Raw genomic sequence first — 21,725 nt, 5'->3', positions numbered from 1 at the left:
TTTATTGGGGAAAGAGTGTGCTAGCTTGAGGGAACGAAAGAATGCCCAGCCCCACCAACGGCTTGGCCTTCAGCAGAGTGCCGGCTGGGACAGGGACAAGAACACTGCAAATGCCCAGGGTTTAAATGGTAGAAGACTCCATTCAAGATCCTTACATCAAATCTATTGATCTACTATATTAGGAAAATGTGAATTCTCCTATCTTAACCTGAGAAAGGTTTCCCTCTTTTGAGTTTACAACAGCTCATGTCCAACGTGCCAGTTAAAGAACTGAACTTACCACTGACAGTGAAACTCACCAATGAATCCCCACTTAGAAAGAACATTTCTAGTTATTCATTTCTTGCTATTTCTCAGATCTTTACCCTTTTCACTTTAAAAATGGAAACTTCAATAGACTGTTTACATAAGAATAAAATGAACTGAAAATTTCTCAGAAGTATTCAATCAGAAAACTAGAAAGGCTACTTGTGTTTTCTGTTTAAAATGGAGTGGAAACTTGAGTGTTTGTGCAACAACCTTCCTCTCAGAGCAGTATGTTCCTGATGCTCAGTGAAGAGAAGTCTTGCTTTATGGAAAATAGATGCCTCATTGGTCTGATAGTGAGCGGCAGGCATTAGTAATTCCACAAACTTAAAACAAACAAAACCTCCTCAGATCAATAGCATTTCTAGGGCCTTTAGTTCTTTATTAGTGCTTTACTGAGAAATTTCAGTTTCATTACAACAGGTCTCTTAAAATTCTGCTGGCCATTAAAAAGCCATAAATTATAATTTACTGATATGTTTAAAAATTGGGATTTGGGTGCCTTGTGAACTTTTAGCAATTTCTTCTAGTCACTATAGGAAATGTATAGGCTGTTCGTTTTCATTTATCACTAACCTACTGAATTATTGTGAAATATAGTTCTGTCATATTTGTTTTGACAGTGCTCTCTAGCTAGCTTGCCTTGATGATCGCTAATCTGTGTAGTTAAGCCAACTAGATTGTATGTATTTTGGGACATGAAGTGACAAAGTGCTTTCAACTGTTTCACTTATCCTAATCCAGCTTCCAAGGACCAGAATGGGACTGCTTTATAACTAAAACTCTTTCATTATGAAATCTTAATGTGTATATTCCTTTTAAAGCAGGGAGAAGGTTATAAAGTGAAGACGAAGAAAGAAATCCGCCATGTGGAAAAGAAGAGCCACTCATAACAGTGAATGGTCAGTCACAGTGATAAATATGCTCATGTCAATAATAGTAGGACTTAAATTCCTAAAACTTCAAAATTTACTAAATAAGTGATTCAGATGTTCACCTTCCTCTTTTTCACCGATTTCCAGCTTTGAAAATCAAATATGAAGTTGTCCAAGTTCTTTTTATGTTTGTATATATATGTGTGTGTATATACACACACAAACTTGATTCAAGTTTCACGGTCCATTAACTTTTCCCTAACAAATTAGGCAGGAATTTAAATGTAAATTATGTTTGCAGAAGCAAATATAAATAGTGATTTTTTGAATCTCCTCTAAGAGTGAAGGCTCATTATGAAATGCAGTAGCCTTATACAATCTAACAGGAAGACTATTTGGCAACAAATAATTCTTACAAATGTACTTTGAGAACTGAATTGATCCTGCATTTTACAATTTTAGCAGAATAGCATCTGAGGATATAATTTTGGTTGAAATTTAGTAGTTGCCAAAAGTCTAAATTAAGTGACTGACACCCCCATATACAACTTTACATATTTTACATAAACCAAAGGGGAAAAATTGGCTAATGATAGTATTGTTCTTGTTTTAAGTTAAATTTTTCGTAAAGTGAGCTTTGTTTAAATTTGCTTGGACTTTATAGATCACACTATTTTCCTTTAACATTGTTTTCCAGATTTTACACTATTTCCACATAGCTACAATTAGAAAGGCCATTTGGTGTGAAAAAAACCAGAATTTTGAGGTAAATTCTGGTTAAACAGAAGGTGAAGCAGAATCATTTCTTTAGGACCATTCACCAACAGTACTCTTTGCCCCATTGGTTAAAGTAAGAAAGAACAGATTCTGGTTTTCACTTGTATTTCCTGTTCCCTACTTACCAGAATCCTGGTAATTGGAGTGCTGACATAAGGAACTGGGAAATAATCTAGTCTCATTGCCACTAATTTTATATGTGAGCTAAATAAGGCCCAGATAAATTCCTAATTCTCCCTCCCCCAACGTTATCATTTATTTATTTATCCACTCTTAACATTTATTTCACTTCCTTTCTGTGAGGCTTTCTTACATCACTGTTTAATGGCATTGAAAAAACTGAAGAACCACAGAGTGCTCTGGAAATATTTACTATACATATTATCCCAAGTATTTTCCATGTGTTCTTCGTTTAATTCTCACAGCCAGCCTTCTTGAATAGGTGCCCTTATTATCTCCTTTTAACAGATGAGGAAACAGGACCAAAGCAGTTAAGTAAATTGCCCAAGGTCACATAAGAAAAGTGTGCAGAAATAGGATACAAACCCTGACAAGCTGCCTATAGAGCCCACTTTTTCAACCATGTTTACTGGAGACTCAACCTGGGTATGAGGCAACAGGGAAGGCTTCCTTGAGAATGTGATATTTGAGCTGAGCTGTAAAGATGAACAGGAGTTAGTCATCTCTACAAGGATTCTGGTGTTTGCCCTAAAAGCAGTGGGGAAATCACTGAAGGTTTTCTAGGCAAGCATGGGATATCATCCAGTTTATGTTCTGCATCACAAATTCCAGATGCAGGGTAGAGAATGAATTGGAAGGGGCAGTAACAGATGAGCAGAAAACCTGTTAAGAAACTATGGTAGATGCTAGCTTTGGCAGTGAGAATGACTGAATCAAGAGATATTGACACAACTTGCTTGTTATTAAATGAGAAGGGTGAAAGATGAGAAAACGAGGGATGACATCTGTGTAGTAATGTCTACTATGAACTCATGTATTATGTATGGATTTGCTATCTTGAATTAGTCCATTTAAAAACTGTAAATGAAAGTAGAAGAGAGTTCAGTCAGTGTTAGTATGCCCCTAAATATTTAGCAACTTGTTCAACCATAGACTCAGACTCTGAGTGGGAAAGAACCAAAAAGGTTACCTACAACAGCTGGGCCGTTTTTTCTACAATAACATATACCTAATATCTGTGAACCAATGATACCGAAAAATATGTGACAGTGCTACACCTTCCAAGGTCCTATAGTAATATAAAAATGACTTGGCCATTTTTAAAACACAGGATGTTTTAAAATGATAAATAATCACCCTATAAAGAAGTTGTCAGACTCACTACACCAAAGGAAAGAGAAATTCAGGTAGATTAATTCATATGATTGTGAAAATAACTTGAGCATAAAGCAAATTTAATGTGTCAGATGGAAACAATAGCGATTTGATGGCAAGCCTAATTTTACTTTCTAGGTAGTGTTTACCTTCCCATTAGGAAACAAGAATCCTGTCTGAAATTCCAGGACATTAAATGTGAGCTCTGGAAAAAAATCAGTATATTTGCAAATATACTTTTTATAGTTGTGTTGGCTATCTTTAAAAAAAAAAATAACAAAACAACTAAGCAAATAAAATGCTGCCAATTGTCACTGAGTTTCACATGGTACACCAAAATATTTATTTTCCACTTTACAACCAATTGAATTTTGAGATATCTGAACCCGACATCTGCTTTTCTTTATATTGAGTCACAGCCATCCTATTTTTGAGAAAAGCCAGTGACTTTAAAGATTTGCACATAGTATATATAGTGACTTATAGTTTATAAACTACTTTTACATACTTGTATAATCTAACTCTTCAAACAGTTGTTGAGGCAAATCAGAACAATTTTGTTTGTGAGCTTTTGCAGATGAGAATACTAAGGCTCAGAGAAGTTAGATGATGTATCTGGCAGAGTTTATGACTGGTAGAGCTAGGACTTGAACTCAAGATTATTGATACTCTACCTCGTGGTCTGTTACACTAAGCTATCTCTAAAATTATTTATGAAAAATAATAGTCATTTACTGATTGCTATAAGCCAGTCACTAGGTAAAATCATTACATATTACCTTATGTAATCCCCAAAATGATGCTATAAGAGAAGTACAACTATCACCCTCCCCTTTTTGTAAATAAACTGAGGTTTAAAAAAGTTAAATGATTTACCCAAGGTCCAACAGCCAGGGAGCAAAAGAACAAAATTTGAACTTATCTAGAACATAACCCCTTAATTCATAAATATTACTCATATTAAAAAGTAATATCTGATGATCTTTAGAGACCCAAAAGCAAATTTTGAATCAAATACATGTATAAAGACAATTTGTAATAAATTTCTTCATACTATATACAATGAAAACACTTGTGATTTTTGTTGTTTTCTTTTTTAAACAAAGCAAGACTTCATTTTTAAGGCATCCATAATGTCCACATTTTTACATACCATTAGAGGGCTGATAAGTGAGGTCATGACAAGAGAAGGTCCCCAAATAAAAGCCATAACAAAGGTTTACATTAACGCATAGCTGTATTCTACACCTCTTTTGGGAAAATGCTCAGGATCTTATACCATATGGAAGCCACACACGGCAAGAGTGCCCCGGCTTGTCAGGGCAGCACTTTATCTGAGGCCAAAAGTTAAGTTATTTCATTCATTCCCTCAAAGAATATTTGGCCATCTGTCTGGCTAAGAATGGAAGGGCTAGATATACAACAGTAAATAAAACCTCCATGGTCCCTGCATTTCTGGATCTCCCAGTCTGCAAGAAAAAAAGCCATGAGACAAATGTTGTTTAAAAGCACTGAATATACAATGTACAGAATCCAATGAAAGAATAGTGTGGGAATATATTTAGACTTGGAGGCTAGGGAACATCTCTGGGAAGTCATGACATTTAAGACCATAGGTGGCATTTGAAACAAACTTGAAGGATAGAGAGAACTTAGATATAAATGAGGAACAAAGCAGGGAAGGATAGGTGAGAGAAAATCATAAGCAAAGAAAAAGAAGTTGGAAAACAATGTATAGTTGATAACTGGCACGTATTCTAGGTCCTCAAAGGGAGGTCTGTGGACCAGCAGTATCAGCATTGCCCAAAAGTTTGTTAGGGATAAAGAATTTCAGGGCTTACCCATGACCTACTGAATCAGAATCCACAGTTGAAGATTCCCCAGTTTTAATACACATTAAACTTCAAGAAGCACTGCTCTAGAATATGTCACTGGCCCTCCAATCATCTAGAGAGTTTAAAATTTTTGATGCTAGGTCCTACCCCAAGAAATTCTGTATAAACTGGTATGAGATGTGGCCTGGATATTGGGATTTTTAAAAAAATCTTCCCAGATAATTCTAACAGGTAATCAAGTTTAAGAACTACTCAAGATTCCAAAACAAAGCTTTTAGTGGAGAGTAGTGGGAATTAAGCCCAAAAAGGTTCACTGGGCTGGACCACAGAGAGTTACAGATGCCAAATTAAAGATACGGGAACTTTTTAAAGCTAGGCATTGGGAGCTAAAAACCAAAGATATGTGCATGAGCCTATAAAGGAAAGGTTGAGTCTATACCTGATCATACTCCTGACTTCAAGATGTTATAAAGTGCATATTTCTCTGTGAAATATCAACTGCCATGAAAATCCATTGAATTGCTGTTTTACTATATTTAAAAATATTAAAAATTATAATGAAATAGCTAAAAGGAATGACTGGTTTTCTGCGTTAGTTTTTTGTTGTTGTTGTTTCTTTGTTTTTATTTCTTTTCTTTTCTTTTTTTTTTTTTTTTTTGAGACAGAGTCTCACTCTGTTGCCCGGGCTAGAGTGCTATGGCATTAGCCTAGCTCACAGCAACCTCAAACTCCTGGGCTCAAGCCATCCTCCTGCTTTAGCCTCCCCAGTAGCTGGGACTACAGGCACGCACCACGATGCCCGGCTAATTTTTTCTATATATTTTTAGTTGTCCATATAATTTCTTTCTATTTTTAGTAGAGATGGGATCTCGTTCTTGCTCAGGCTGGTTTCAAACTCATTCAAACTTTGAGCGATCTGCCTACCTTAGCCTCCCAGAGTGCTAGGATTACAGGCGTGAGCCACCGCGCCTGGCTGTGTTAGTTTTTCTTACCTTTGTGTTTGAAAAAGTGTACAAAAGCCAAAAAGAGACTTCTACCTGCAATTGCATCTATCTCATATCCATTATCTAAACCGAGAAAGAGGAAATGATTCAAAATTCTATTTCTAAAATGTCATTTTGATGGCTTCTGCCCTCACACCTTCCCATCAGATGGCGCTCTCATCACAGTCTATGCCAAGTATTAATATTTTATAACTGACACACAGTCACTTAGCCAAAGTTCTCTTGCTTTGTGTACAATGCTGTTCTTGGTATAAAGTCTTTTGTCCACTGAACGACCTTCCTACGATCACCCCACGTGACTGGAACCAACACACTGATTGCATGACTGAGAAAAGAGAAATGTATAAGGGGAAGTAACTCTCACTTTGGGGTGGGGGAAACTAAAAAACTATCACTCAAATCATTCTCACTTGACTATAAATGGGCATAATTAACAGCATTTAAAAAATATATACCTAGAAAGATAATGTTTGCTTGCCTTGAGGTGAAGAGAGAAAGACCTTGCTTCTTATTACAAAATGAACCTGGGAAGTTGAATTTGCTTTTAGAAGAGGTGAAGAAAAAAGTGAACTGGGTTGTAGTGATGATGATCGCACATCTATATTAATTTACTAAAACTTATCAAACTGTATATTTATAACAGATGAAATATAATATATAAATCACATATCAATTAAGCTACAAAAAGTGGGGAAGAAGAAATTTAACCAGAGTAAACATAACACTGTGGTAACATTATCACAAGACCATCTAAGCAGCATGGTGCCTGAAAGATCAGGATTAAATAGTAAAAACAGGTGAGAGAATCCTGATCATCTTACTCTGATTTGCCCACCCTGTGTGACATCTGCCCAAATGAGTCACTTTCCTTCTTTGGAACCTCTCTGCAGAGTCATGGTAGGAGGGTGTTGCAATCACCCAGAAGGAATGGATACTTTGATGTTCTTGGCTCCAAACATTAGTGACCTGGGGCATGGAGGTCAGTAACACTTTTACTGCAAAAAAGAAAGCCAGACCTGTAGTGGGGCAGACAGATGAAATGCTGTGCTCATGTGTTTACATAAGCCAAAGTGTGCTAGGTAATCCATCTAAAGAGAAACTTGTCTGGGGTAAGTAAACAACCTCAAGGTCACTGGGAACACTCTTGGGCCCCCAGAAAAGCAAAATTCTAAAGCTTCTCCTAGATATGCAAAAATAGTATTCCTTATATGTGAGGAAATAGTGTTATTCCTAAAATTGTTCTCGCCTTACTCAGGATTCCCATGAGTTGTATCTTGGTCTCAAGCAGGCATTCAAGTTTGTCTTTTCACACTGAACAAGATGGAAGGACAGTATATAGTAAGAACTTTGTTTTATGGAAAAGGAATTTGTACCAAGAACAATACTACATGAGAATATGAAAACTTCTGCCAAAGAATGTTGATTTATTTTGACATATTAAGACTGGCTAGAAAACACTGATGCTTTATGCAGGAATCATCCAGTAAGACAAGACATTCTCAGTGAAGCCTCCATTAAAAAGTTCAAATGAAATTAATTTATCCCATCATGACTAATGCAGGTAGGAGAAGGGAAAGTATTCTTTGCAATTGTAGAACTTAGTCTTTAAGTTTAATTTGCATATGAAAAAAGCAATTTCATAGCAATGACATAATGACATTGTTTCCCCCTTTTGAAAAATTAGTTGGCTTTGGCGTTTTAGTAGGGGGGGGTACTTATTATAAAACATACAGAAATAACTGAGATGCTGTATCCTCATTCCCTGTCTCTGGCTCTTTGTACCCATGAAAGCCCCAAACCCCTTACATTTTGATGTTGATAGAAATCTCAGAGATCACCTCTCTTAGCCACCTCATTTTAGAGATAAGACTGAGGCCCAAAGAGTTGTAAATGGCTTTCCTGAGTAGCTGAGTAACCTGAGCTTCATAGACAGAAATAGAAGAGGGTCTTTCCAACTCAGTCTCTAAAACCATAAATACAGTAAGCAAGGCCCCATGGAGGTCACTGCGTCACCTGGCCAAGGTCACTGCCTTCTAAGAGCTTTCCAATCCGTACACCTTAGGGCCTTGTCCTTTGATGCATCTAGCAGATAGCCTCAGTCAAAAGCATCATGTTAAACTACTCCATTAGGAATGGAGAACCCATTCTCAGGCTTTTCTGTTGAATGGGAAGCAAGGCTTAAGCAAGTTCTCTTAAAAAAAAATAAGAGAGAAAAGGAAGCTAAACTCACTACCTACTCTCTCTCTTTCCACAGGATCATATGTTTTTACTGCCAGTATTGAGAAATTCATGGAAGAAATGTCCACAGGAAGTAAAACTTCATGGAGAAGGGTGTGTGTGTTTGCTGCTTCCACACATTAATGGCATGATTTTTTTTATGCAAAAAGAAAAAACGAAAACGAAAACCACCCACATTTTAATTTAGCATGAGCCAATTTACAGAGCATGGAAATTCACTTTCATTTCCGGGATTGGCGCGTGTGCAATTAGCAATGCAGTGTATATACAAGAAGCCATGCTGTTAACAGTTTATCTCAAGTAATTTGGTGTCATCTACAAAAGGAAGAAATTCCTGCCATCAGAGGGGACAGAAGGAGGAGGAATGATCAAATCACAGAGAAACACTAAAATTACTAAATCCACAACAGCTCGCCTTATTTTTCTTGGACCCAAACTGTCAGGGTATAAACACTATTTGTTTCTTTTTTAAAACATCGATAGTTTTGCTGTAAATAATAACACTGTATAAATTCTAACAGAAAAATAGAATAAATGTTGATAAGGCCCTGCCTCTTAGAACACAAACAGAATATTGCAAATGCATTTAACAAATAGGGGTCTCAAATGACTTCACCCTAGAAGAGGATGGAGTGGTTCTGGGTGGGGGGGGACTCTTCACTGATTCTTGTATATTAGCAATTATAATGTTTGTATATGCAAAACTGCTAAGCTTGATTTTAAAAAAACAAATCTTTAAAATCTGCTGCAAATTTAAATAATTCCTAAAATGAGGAATTCTGTAGTTCTGTGAAAAAATTTTTTCTTCAGAATACTAATATTTTGATGCATGTGTATCACCTTATTTTGATTAAATCTTTTCCAATTTTGCAAACACTACAGTATACTGCAACACAGAAGATTTTATCTGTAAACACAAAGCCCTTCATCTAATATTTGTTGCTATTGCCAATTTTTCAATGAAATGACCTAAAAATGAAAAAAAAAAAAAAACCTATACAGTAGTTGCTTTGGGGGTGGGGGGTGCTGTTAGTGCTTAAAAGGGGGTAATGCTTGCCGCTTTAGAGGTGGATGGTGCTCATAAGAGGCCCCAGTCAGGGGTATTTAAAATGGACTGAACAGAAATCCTTAGCTAGTAGAATGGCAGCACGCTGTAAAATTATTACTGTATCGTGTACTGGCTATAAGATGTAGACACCTTTCAGTAAGCCAATCATTTGTAACCATTCTAGCAGTGTCATATTAGGTTAATAAGGCTGCTGTGTTTTAAAGGGCATTTTTATTTGGGTTTTGGTGAAATTCTTTAATTTGTTGATTATATTCACATAAAATCAGCATTCATTGACACATAGCTCTAATGACATATGTATGAAAAACCATACACTGGATGACCTAGTCGATTATTTAAGCATAAAATAAATTGTGTTAAACTCTTCACCTATCTGTGCTCTACAGTGTCCTTATGTTCTCTGGCAAAAAGACAGTTGTCTAACCCCTTGTCCTATGAGTTCTGGCCATACCAATCCACCCCACCAGTCCTACTGTGCCTCTGTGATCATTAAAGAGACAGTCCCTAACATTCAGCTCTGCCTTGCAAGAACTGCAAGCTCCCAACTTCTATAAATTCTGTGCACTTCATGGAGGAGTCAAGAATTAAGGATTAACTGACAAGTAATTTTTGCCCACATCTGTTTGGGCTGCCCCCCAAAAGTGGAAAATTGGGGCTATTTTAGCCAACATGTGAAGAGATTGTAAACTGGTATTTCTAGGAACCACCCAGTCTACAGCTGCTTTTAGCCCATAAAGCATTTGTTTTTTAATTGACATTGTGAGTGCTTATGAGTTGAGAGATTTCATATAACAAGTTTATAATTTCTCTTGAAAAGCAAGATATGACAACAGTGGGCCTCATTCGCAGAAGATAACCACCTGCTGGGGCTGAGTTGTCCCTGCCCTCCAAGCCAGGTGTGCAGCCTACAGGAACCACAGCCCCAGCCCTATTTGTTACATCTGTGTGCCCTGACTAGCCTAGTAGGCAACAGTGTTTGCAACCATACAGTATATGAATCTAAATTCTACAAGGGCAGAGTCCATGGCTGTTTTAATTTTTATTCTAGCTCAGAGCCTGGCATAGAGTAGTAATGGTAGTAGTGACTGCCATCACTAACACTGGAATGCTCACAATATGCCATTCTCTAAGTATATGCCATTTATTGACTTAGTCCTCATAACCAAATTATAACTTACTATCTTTGATAGTAATAGCCCTTATAAAAAATTAGATGAGTGCTTAGAGACATTCAGTAATATCATATATTGCCTGTCTGTTAAAGATTATTGCCAAATGGGATGAGTTGTTCCCAATATTCAATATTAATGCTCAGACATGTACAGAAAACCTACTTTGTACAAAGAATGGGGCTACATTGCATTTTCATGGAGTCCCAAATAAATGAAATATGACCCTACCAAAATCATCTTATGATGGGCAAACTGAGGGACACTTGAAAGGTTAAATGTCACTTTGTAAAACCTGGATCAGAATACAGGTGATCTAATTTCTTATCTCAAAGTTACGCATTCCTGACTCAGACTTTGACAGGAGGTATTTATCCTGAGCTAGAAATTCAATGATGTGTGTTTGTCTAGGTGTTAAATGCTTATGTTTATATACCTGGAAATTTGACATTAGGTATATGTGATGGGCTAAGCTTCAGGTCAAGCAAAAGTTCATAAATTACTCAGAAGTATCTAAAACATGATAAGATTTTATTTCCATATATGTGTATATGTATATATTTATATATGTATACATGGATTCGGTGGGACATTGTATATTCTGAACATAGTTTTTGGCCTGCCACCTTATAAAAATGTATTTAAGCTTTTCATTGATTGACATTGCTGTAAAAAAATGAAATGATTGATAAATTTCTGATATTTAATCTTTTTCCATTTTATTTTCCTATTAAATTCTTGAGTACATTAAATTAAAATCTATTATCACTGTACTGCCAAGTTATGATAATATGCTATGCAAGATTATTTCACCACTTTTAAGAAGGATCTACATTTTCACTGAACACATAAGGAGCCAGCCTCCTTTGCTATGTAACTAAGGACTGCTTTGGCATCCTGGTGTTGTTTCCAATATGTTCACTTTGGTATCATCTTGGAGTTCCATTGAGACCGAAGTGTTTCTCCTTGGCAAATAAATTTAAAAAGTTGTTTGTTTGCCTTTATTACTATAAGCATCAACTCATGATTGGCTGTATGACAGGGATATATGAGAAGCCCAGAAATAAATTATAAAAATAATCACTCATCCTTAGAATGTCTCTGAAGAAGCCAGGGATCCAAAATCTAATTGCTGATCTGGGTGAGTCTTGATATTCTGGACTTATTGAAGAGGCCTTGCCATATTAAAAGGTGTATCATTTCCTACTCATATCACACTGCTTCTCTTTCATGAATTGATGATCAAATAGTCCAGAAGTAAACATTTCCAAGATTGAGATTTGAGTCAAATTTTTGAAGAGTTCTTTAATAATATAGATGAAAGGCATTGGTGTAATTTATTTCCATGATTAACTGTCTAAATACACACCAATACAAAAAACATAATAAATAATAGACTGGATTCTTACAAACTTTAGTGATAGGCCCTACAGCTTCCACTTCTTTAGCATAATTAAATGCAGACAGATTAAGGTAGAGCAAAATGAAGTTTACCATTTTATCTGCTATGCTCATTCACTGATAGGTATGTATAATATGTATAACTAGGTGAATGTTCAGTGAAGAAATTTTATTCTTTATCCCTTTGTACTTCTTGAGTTAGCAAATAAACACCCTGCGAGTTGTATTTCCAACGGGACATCCTGGGACTCCTTGCCAAATTCCACAGGAGTTCCATAGCAAAGTTGAGATGAACATGCTCAGAATATTCTAAAAGCAGCGAAAAGCACCACTATGCCACAGGAGGGACACCGGAAGCAAGAACTGTCAGGACTTTTCTTCGTGGACCACCATAGGACTTTCTGTGGATATCCCAGAAAAAGGTGATCTCCCTGCCTAATTTACCCCCAACCTCCTCAAGTACCACTTCTCTTCTGCCATCTCTTCTGAGAACTGGGAAAGAATGATGACTTGCCAGCTTTTCAAAAGATTTCTATCACATGATGTATACCATTAGGTTCTCATGCTAGACTGTATGCTCCCTGAGGGCAGGGACTGTGTTTTGTTCTCTGCTATATATCCATGACACTTAGAATAGTGCCTGACACCTTATAGGTGCTCAAGAAATATTTGTTGAGTGCATGAATGAATGAATCAGCAAACACCAAAGGGTAAGAAACAGTAAATGGGAACTGTCACTCTGTGCACCATTTTCTTTACAGGCTCAGCTGAGTTGTAAATCAAAGAAAAGCACAGCTTTTGATGCTAATCATTTCATTCACCAAGGACTAACTGTGCCACGATCCTCCACTGGCCTGTTCTAGTTGGATGACTCCTTTGTTAGCTAAAATGTTCTAAATAATTGTGTTTGGGTGTACCCATACCTGATGAGCAAATAGCACATCAGGTGTGCTGCTGAAGTGGGCCTCCTTCCCACGGCCATGGGCTGTAGTCCTCATCCTCATCATTGACTAGCCACTGAGATATCAGGTAGAAGTGTGGAGATCACATCATGAATCCCCCTCCTTGTAAAACAGCTTAGTTGCCTCCACCTGGTTTTGCTAAGTGCTTGGTGGGTTAGTAAAGGACTACAAGGTCTGGAAATTACATCCTGTTGGCCACTGGGCCATATCTAGCCTGCAGAGATGTTTTGTTTGGACCACATAGAGTTTGAAAAAAGATGGCCAACATTTTTTTAAAACCAGGGTATTTTAGATGAAATTTTGGATTTTGAGTTCTCTTCAAAATCTGAAGATGTGACAATGCCTTTCCTGAAATTTCTTATGACAACCACCACCTGGAGCAAAGCTGCACCTGCCACCTTTGGACAGGCATGTGTTTTACCATTCACCATGATCCCTTCACCTCCTTTCCCTATTTCCTCTAAAACCCAACCTACTTTATTCATTTCTATTCTTGGTATGTTGAAGGAAGGAAATGCAAATTGATGCCTTCCTCCTTAAAATCTTTTCTGGCAAGCCAAACATCTACCCTCATTTTCATCCTGTCTCCCCTCCCAATGCCAGTAAGAGGAGGATGGAATAGAGGAGCAAGTAACTGAGAAGAGAAAGATGACAAGATGGTTCTCCAAACCCATCCATCCCTCTCATTCAACATGTATTCATGCTTGCCTCTTCCAGGTGCTCACCTAGGCACAGGATACATAAGTTCCCTGCCCAGATACCTTCGAAATGAGGAGAACATCACCAGCCTCTGTGTGAATCTACATCTAGGGCTCCTCAGAAAAGGAAACCCTAGCATGATTTGTGGAAACAAAACTACTGGAGCCCATCAGAGGTGGTTTGTGCTGGTGAATAAGAGAAGACAACATAGTTGGAGAGGAACAGCCCTGTGGCTGTTGAGTGTAGCTGCTGTAATTTCATATCACACATGCTACTCAGAATTAAGTGGCACTCAAGGCCTGACAAAAATATTTTAATGGAGAACTTTAAAAACATTTCCAAAGTATTTAACCAACTCTAAGAGAATTCTTTACAATCCCGTCTTCCAGATTTCAAAGATTTAGGGAAAACCAGTTAAAACTTTGAGCTTACGCACAATGTTCTCCTTCCCTATGTCAAGTCCCACAATTCTGGCATCTTCCACAAAGGCTTCCCCTGCTGACACCAACCTACGCTGGCAACTCAGGTTAACTAAATGAATACCCCACAATTCAACATTCACATCTTCATCCTTGCTAGTAGTTCCTCTAGTCCTCTCCTTGCTCTTCAAGGACTCTTGTTTTTCACAGTCACCAAGGCAGAACAGGGTACACAGAGGGTTTATAATAAATATTTAGCTTCACAAGCCTAATCATTTACTTGTTTTTTATTGTAAAGGCTGGACAGACTCCAACTATGCTGCAGTACACATCTGATGGCTCAGTCTGAGTGCATACCCCACCCACAGGAAGTCAGTGAAGAGCTACCTCACACTCTGGCTTGCTAGCACTGCTATCACTGTCAGTGTGCCTTGCCTGGGTAGAACATCAAGCAAGAAGCAAATAAAGGGTATCTAGGGAAAAGCTTATGAAATCTTAACCCATTCAAGGACATGTGGCTCAATAAAATAATAAAAGAAATGTAGTGGTGACAGCTGTAGCATAGTAAACTTCAGAGTAGCTCTCATGCTTCTGGCTATGATAAAACTGAATTTTCAAGTTCCATAGGCCAAAATGGTCACTCTCTCAAGTGTCTGTGGAGACTAGACATGTCATCTAAATTAGACAGAGGGCTGAGGTCGACTGTTGTGCATAAATATTGGCTCCCTTTTCCTGAGGGTGGATTATACTTCCCAGCCCCATTGCCTTCACGTTGGCCATGGAACTTACTTTTGGCAATGAAATAAAAGCAGATGCTCTAAGAACTAGTGCCATTTTTGTTCATGCTCCCTTTCCTCCTCCTTTAATACTGATGATGCTTCAGAGAAACGCCAGTGCTGGGGCAATGATGTGGAGCAGAACCACAGTTGACTCACCATGGACATGCAACGCGAGCAAGAAATAAACCTCTCTAGTAAGTCACTGAGATGATTCAGTCATTTGCTACTGTGGCATAACCCACTATCCCAATCAAAATACAAGTCAGGTATTAGACATTGAGGGGCTGATGGGTACTGGGTAAGCACATTCACCTTCTAATGAGTCTGCCTTGTGGGAATATAAGACCAGCTCTGCCAGATTTTCAAGGTTTTAAAATGTTGGCAACCAATTCATTTTTTTTTTTCCTGAATTATCATAAGTGCCAAACAAAACATGCCTGTGAGTCAAGTTTTCAAAGTCTGCCATTGGCTCTTGGCATTTGCAGGATGCACATATTCCTAGATCATGCTATATAAATGTATTAATGATTTTTAATCACACACTGTACATAAGCAAATAACTTAATTTCTGAGCCAGTCTGATAGATTACCTCTCACCCCAACCTCAGTATGGCTCTTCTCTATGCACCATTTCAAACTCTGAAACTCTCATTAAGGATGTGAAGGAGTCACTTCGCTTTTTTACTCATATTATATTGCATTTTAATGAAAAGCCTATCTTTATCTGCACATTTAGGCTTAGTATAGGTTCTTTCTTACCTCTGTAACCATATATCATTCCATCTTACCCCTTTCTCTCACTACACTTTACACCAGGGTTAAAGTATAGTTAGCTCATGGACTAGTGTCACTCTGAGAATTCTTTGTTACCTGTCTGCAATGACATAAGAAACCTGAGCCAGAATGTAAATCAACTATGTTACTAAGCAAATTCTTTAGTTCAGCTGATTTTTTTAAAAAACATAGTTGATTTACATTCTGACTCAGTTTGGGCAGATGGGAGTGGGAAGGAAGGGATGGGTATATTCGCACCTAATAGGAGAGGTGTGCACTGTCTGGAGGTTGAACATGCTTGAAGCTCTGACTCGGCTGGGGCAAGGGCAATATCTGTAACCTAAACATTTGTACCCCCATAATATGCTGAAAATAAATAAAAATACAACACATGTACTTATATGATATATATTACTTCCTGTATGGCCTTATATCCTATTTATTTAAGAACATATCTTGGTTTTCTGACTAGAATAAAGCTTTTTAAGTCCATGAGTCCCAGGCCTCATTCCTTTTTGATAAATAGATGTATCTAAGACGGTGACATGGACACAGCATAAACTAAATAAATAGCACCTGAGTTGGATTTGATGCGGAGCCATACTCCACATTCATCCTGTCAAACAAAATTCCAGCTTCTCTTGAAAAGTCAAAAGAGCTAACAATGCTGGACCTGAATTCCTGTATTGTAATATTTTGTTAGAGCTAACTAAACACTGCTTTTAGTTAGCTAATCGGTAAAAAGAATTTTTTCCATTGTTATAAATCTCTGTACCACTTTCTTCTCAAGAAAACTTTACTATGTATATAAAGTATAAAACAGTCCTGCCACATACTAAGGGCTACTGTTGGCTATTGTTATAATTGTTATAATCATTAAGAGTATTATTATATTATTATAACAATGATCTCAGGATTGCTCTGGACAAAGTTGGGGTACACACTCAAGTTTTCCATGGTCTCCACTACTCTACAATGTCTTGCATTTGATTTTTGACCCTTGTAAAGCCAAAAGAGTTTAGACTGCAGCTAAAGGTTGGCCCCACCAGGATAGGAAGAGTTGCAGCCATTATACAATGTGGCCATTCACATTGCCTGAGTAGCTCTTTTCTGCTGTTGTTCTACCAGCAAGATTTTCATTTCAGGCAGAGAGGTGGCTCATTTTTCTAGCACTTTAGCAGGAGCTGTGGTGTACTTGGGTGATTCAGAGAATCATTTGAAGATTTGATACTGGTGACACATAGCAGATGACTTTAACAACCTTTCCATCACATGTCCTTGGCACAAGATGGAAAACACCATGATGATACCTGACAGTAACAAAACTCTCATAAAATGTTGTGGAGGGGGAGTTGAGATATAAAGCTCTTCTCAGCAAGTCTTTACTGCAGGTGAAAAGACAGCAACCCTCAAAGGCAAAGTGAAGACTTTTTGATATCTTGCAGTGAGTCACTGAAGATGTGGCTGGTTTTCCTTGACATTCACAGCATTCACAAGATATATGCCCTGTGCTTCTCTCCCTCGCTCATTTATTTATTCAACAAATGTTTGACTATTAGTGCCAGGCCTTATGTTATATGCTATAAGATACATCAATGAATAAGGAGGACAATAAGTATATAAAGAAACAAGATGACTATAGTGATAAATGCTATGAAGAAAAAGAGTGGTGATGTGACAGAATGGGGGGGGTAGGTGGGGCTTAGGCTACTTTAGAGAGGGTGTGCAGGGAAGGCATGAGAAGATGACATTTGGAGGTTGAGATGAGAGCTTCCATGGCAGAAGGAACAGTAAGTACAAATGGGATGGGATGAAATGAGAGAAAACTTGGCATTTGTTGAGGAACAGAAAAGAAGCTAGTATGGCTAGAGCCATGCTATGCAGACCACCAATTGGTAAAAAGAATTTGTTCCACTGTTATAAATCTCTGTACTACTTTCTTCTCAAGAAAATTTTACTATGTATATAAAGTATAAAACAGTCCTGCCACATACTAAGGGCTACTGTTGGGTATTGTTATAATTGTTGTAATCATTGGAGTATTATTATATTATTATAGCAATGATCTCAGGATTGCTCTGGACAAAGTAAACTGGAAAGAGAGCCTAGCAGAGAGCATTTCACATTTTAGGGACTCAATAAATACTAATTGGCCATTAGTCTATCTTCTTTTGAAAAGTTTCTGTTCATGTGCTTTTGCCCACTTTTCGATAGGGTTGTTTGATTTTTTCTTGCTGATTTTCCTGAGTTCTGTGTAGATTCTAGTTATTAGCCCTTTGTTGCATGTGTAGCATGTGGATATTTTCTCCCATTCTGTAGGTTGTCTGTTTGCTCTCATGATAGTTTCCTTGGCTGTGCAGAAGGAATTTTTAATTTGATCAGGTCCCATTTATTTATTTTTGTTGTTTCTGTGATTTACTTTGGGGTTTTCTTCATAAATTCTTTCCCTAGGCCAATGTCTATAAGAGTTTTTCCAACATTTTCTTCTAGAATTCTTATAGTTTCATGCCTTAGGTTTAAGTCTATTATCTACCTTGAGTTGATTTTTGTGAGAGGTAAAGGTGCGGATCCTGTTTCAGTCTTCTGCATGTGGCAATCCAATTTTCCCATTTATTAAGGATTCTTTTCCCCAGTGTATGTTTTTGTCTGCTTTGCAAAGTTTAGATGGCTATATGAGGATGGTTTTCTATCTGGGTTCTCAGTTCTGTTCCATTGGTCTATGTCGCTGTTCTTGTGATGTCACCATGCTGTTTTAGTTACTATAGTCTTGTAGTATAGCTTGAAGTCTGGTAAATGGATGCCTCCCAATTTGTTCTTTTTGCTTAAGATTGCTTTTGCTCTATGGGGTCTTCCCTGGTTCTATATGAAACATAGAATTATTTCTTCTAGATCTGCAAAAGATGATGTTGGTATTTTAATAGGGATTGCATTGAATTTGTAGATCACTTTGGATAGTATAGACATTTTAACAACGTTGATTTTGCCGACCCATGGGCATGGTATGGTTTTCTACCTGTTTACATCCTCTGCTATTTCTTTCGTCAGTGTTTCACAGTTCTCCCTGTAGAGAGGTCTTTGACCTCCTTAAACATATTCCTAGGTATTTTATTTTCTTTGTTGCTATCATGAAGGGTATTGAGTCTTTGATTTGGTTCTCAGTTTGACTGTTGTTGACATAGAGGAATGCTACTGATTGCTGTACATTGATTTTATAACCTGAGACTTTGCTGAGTTTATCAATTCCAGTAGCCTCGTGGCAGAATCTTTGAGGTTTTCTAGATAGAATACCATATGCTCAGTAAAGAGCCATAGTTTGACCTCGTCAGCCCCATTTGGATGCCCTTGATTTCATTCTTTTGTCTTATTGCTCTGGCTAGGACTTCCAGCATTATGTTAAATAGAAGGAATGATAGAACTGGAACCAGACAAGGTTGCCCTCTAAGTAGGAATGCTTTCAATTTTTCCCCATTCAATATGATGTTGGCTGTGGGTTTTTCATATATGGCTTTTATCATTTTGGGGTATATCCCATGTATTTTGTTAAGCATTTTTATCATAAAGTGATGTTGAATTTTGTGAAATGCTTTTTCTGAGTCTTTTGAGAAGATCACATGGTCTTTGTTTTTGCTGCTATTTTGTGGTGAATTACCTTTATAGACTTGCATATTTTGAACCATTCTTGCATCTCTGGGATGAAGCACACTTGGTTGTGATGGATTATTTTTTTGATAAGTACCTAAATTTGGTTTGCTAGGATTGTGTTGAGAATTTCTGCTTATATATTCATAAGGTCTATTGATCTGTAGTTTTCTATTTTTATTGCATCTTTTTCTAGTTTTTGTATCAGGGTGATGTTGGCTTCATAAAACGTGTTGGGCCAGGGGGATTCCTTCCTTCTCAATGTTGTGGAATAATTTTCTAATAACAGGAGAGGCACAAGTTCTTCTTTGTAGGTCTAGTATATTTGGGTGTGAAACCATCTGGTCCGGAACTTTTCTTTTTAGGAAGGTTTTTTTATTGTTGCTTCAATTTCAGTACTTAATATTGGTCTGTTCAGGAATTCTATTTCTTCCTGACTGAGCCTAGGCTATGTGTTTCTAAGAATTTGTCCATATCCTCCATGCTTTCAAGTTTATGTGCATAAAGTTTATAGTATTCATAAATGATATTTTGTATTTCCATGGTATCAGTGTAATTTCTCTTTTTCATTCCTGATGGAGCTTATTAGAGTCCTTTCTTTTCTGCTTCTCATTAATCCAGCAAGACAAGACACATGTCTCAATCTTATTTTTTCAAAGAACCAACTTTTTGTTTTATTAATCTTCCATATAGTTTTTTTTGTTATTGATATCATTTAGTTCTGCTCTGATCTTTGTTACTTCTTTTCTTCTGCTGTGTTTGGGCTTGGTTTTCTCATCCTTCTCCAGTTCTTTGAGACAATTCATTATATTGTTGATTTGTGATCTTTCTGTCTTTCAGATGTAGGCATTTATGGATATAAATTTTCCTCTCAAGACTGTGTTAGCTGTGTCCCACATATTTTGATAATTTGTGTCTCCTTTATCATTTAGTTTAAAGAATCTTTTGATTTCCATCTTAATTTCCTCCTTAATGCAATAATCATTCAGCAGAAGGTTTTTTTCAGTTTCCATGACTTTGCTCAAACATGAGAGTTTCTGTTGGAGTTGACTTCTAATTGTATTCTACTGTGGTCTAAGATGGATGATATAATTTCTATTTTTTAAATTTGTTGAGACATGATTTGTGGCCCAGGATATGGTCAATCTTAGAGAATGACCCATGAGCTGATGAGAAAAATGTATATTCAGTGGTTTGGAGATAGAAAGTTCTGTACATGTCAGTCAGGCCCATTTGTTCTAGAGGTCTGTTTAAATCCAGTGTTTCTTTGTTTATTTTCTGTTTGGAGGATCTGTCCTGCTCTGTCAGAGGGGTATTGAAATCCCTGGCTATTACAATGTTGCTGTTTATCATTTTGTTTATATCAAGTAGGATTTGCTTTATGAATCTGGGTGCACCTGAGTTAGGTGCACAAATATTTAGAATTGTTATGTCTTCTTGTTGAATTGTACCCTTCACCATTATATAGTAACCATCTTTGTCTTTCATTACTTTTGTTTATTTGAAGACTAAGTTATCTGAAATCAGGACTGCTACACCAGCTTTCTCTTGGCTTCCATTTGCATGAAATATTGTTTTCCATCCCTTCACTCTGAGTCTGAATGCATCCTTGTGAGTTAGATGTATTTCTTGAAGAGTCAGCAGATACTTGGCTGTGTATATTGTCCATTCAGCCAGCCTGTATCTCTTTACCGGGCAGTTCAAGAAGATAGACTAATGGCCAACAAACATATCAAAAAATGCTCAATATCTCTAATCATCAGGGAAATGTAAATCAAAAACACAATGAGATATCACTTATCTCCAGTGAGAATGGCCTTTATCAAAAAGTCCCAAAACAATAAATGTTGGTGTAGATACAGAGAGCCAGGAGCATTCATACACTGCTGGTGGGACTGCAAACTAATACAACTTCTGTGGAAATTAATATGGAGATAACCTCAAAGAGCTACAAATAGAACTATCATTTGATCCAGCAATCCCATTACTAGGCATCTACCCAAAAGAAAAAAAGACATTCTATAAAAAAGACATCTTCACTCAAATGTTTATAGCAGCACAATTCACAATTACAAAGATGTGAAAACAACCCAAGTCCCCATCAATACATGAGTGGATTAATAAAATGTGGTATATGTATACCATGGAGTTCTACTCAGCCACAAAAATACAGTGGTGATCTAGCATCTCTTGTATTATTCTGGGTAGAGCTGGAGCCCATTCTACTAAGTGAAGTATCACAGGAATGGAAAAACAAGTACCACATGTACTCACCATCAAATTGGTATTAACTGATCAACACTTATGTGTACATATAATAGTAACATTCATCAGGTGTCAGGTAAGTGGGAGAGGGGAGGAAGGGATGAGTATACACACACCTAATGGATACAGTGTGTACCATCTGGGGGATGGACACTCTTGAAGCTCTGACTCAGGTGGGA

At 37.3% G+C, this 21,725-nt stretch overlaps 1 protein-coding gene across 13 annotated transcripts in view; it reads left to right on the top strand.

Moving 5' to 3' along the window:
• ANK3 (ankyrin 3) overlaps positions 1 to 9,811 on the top strand; it is a 325,335-nt gene extending 315,524 nt beyond the window's left edge. For all 13 annotated transcript variants that reach the window (XM_076010011.1, XM_076010010.1, XM_076010009.1 and 10 more), the window contains 2 exons: positions 1,131 to 1,208; positions 8,387 to 9,811. In XM_076010011.1, coding sequence (XP_075866126.1) covers positions 1,131 to 1,199 — 69 coding nt within the window. In that variant the 3' untranslated portion in view covers positions 1,200 to 1,208; positions 8,387 to 9,811. The remainder of the gene's footprint in view (positions 1 to 1,130; positions 1,209 to 8,386) is intronic.
• The last annotated feature ends 11,914 nt before the right edge of the window (positions 9,812 to 21,725 follow it).

This window comes from Microcebus murinus, chromosome 14 (assembly GCF_040939455.1).
Source record: "Microcebus murinus isolate Inina chromosome 14, M.murinus_Inina_mat1.0, whole genome shotgun sequence".
Classification (NCBI taxonomy): Eukaryota; Metazoa; Chordata; class Mammalia; order Primates; family Cheirogaleidae; genus Microcebus; species Microcebus murinus.
The sequence above is the reverse complement of the archived record's forward strand: the minus strand, read 5'-3'. Positions and strand labels throughout refer to the sequence as shown.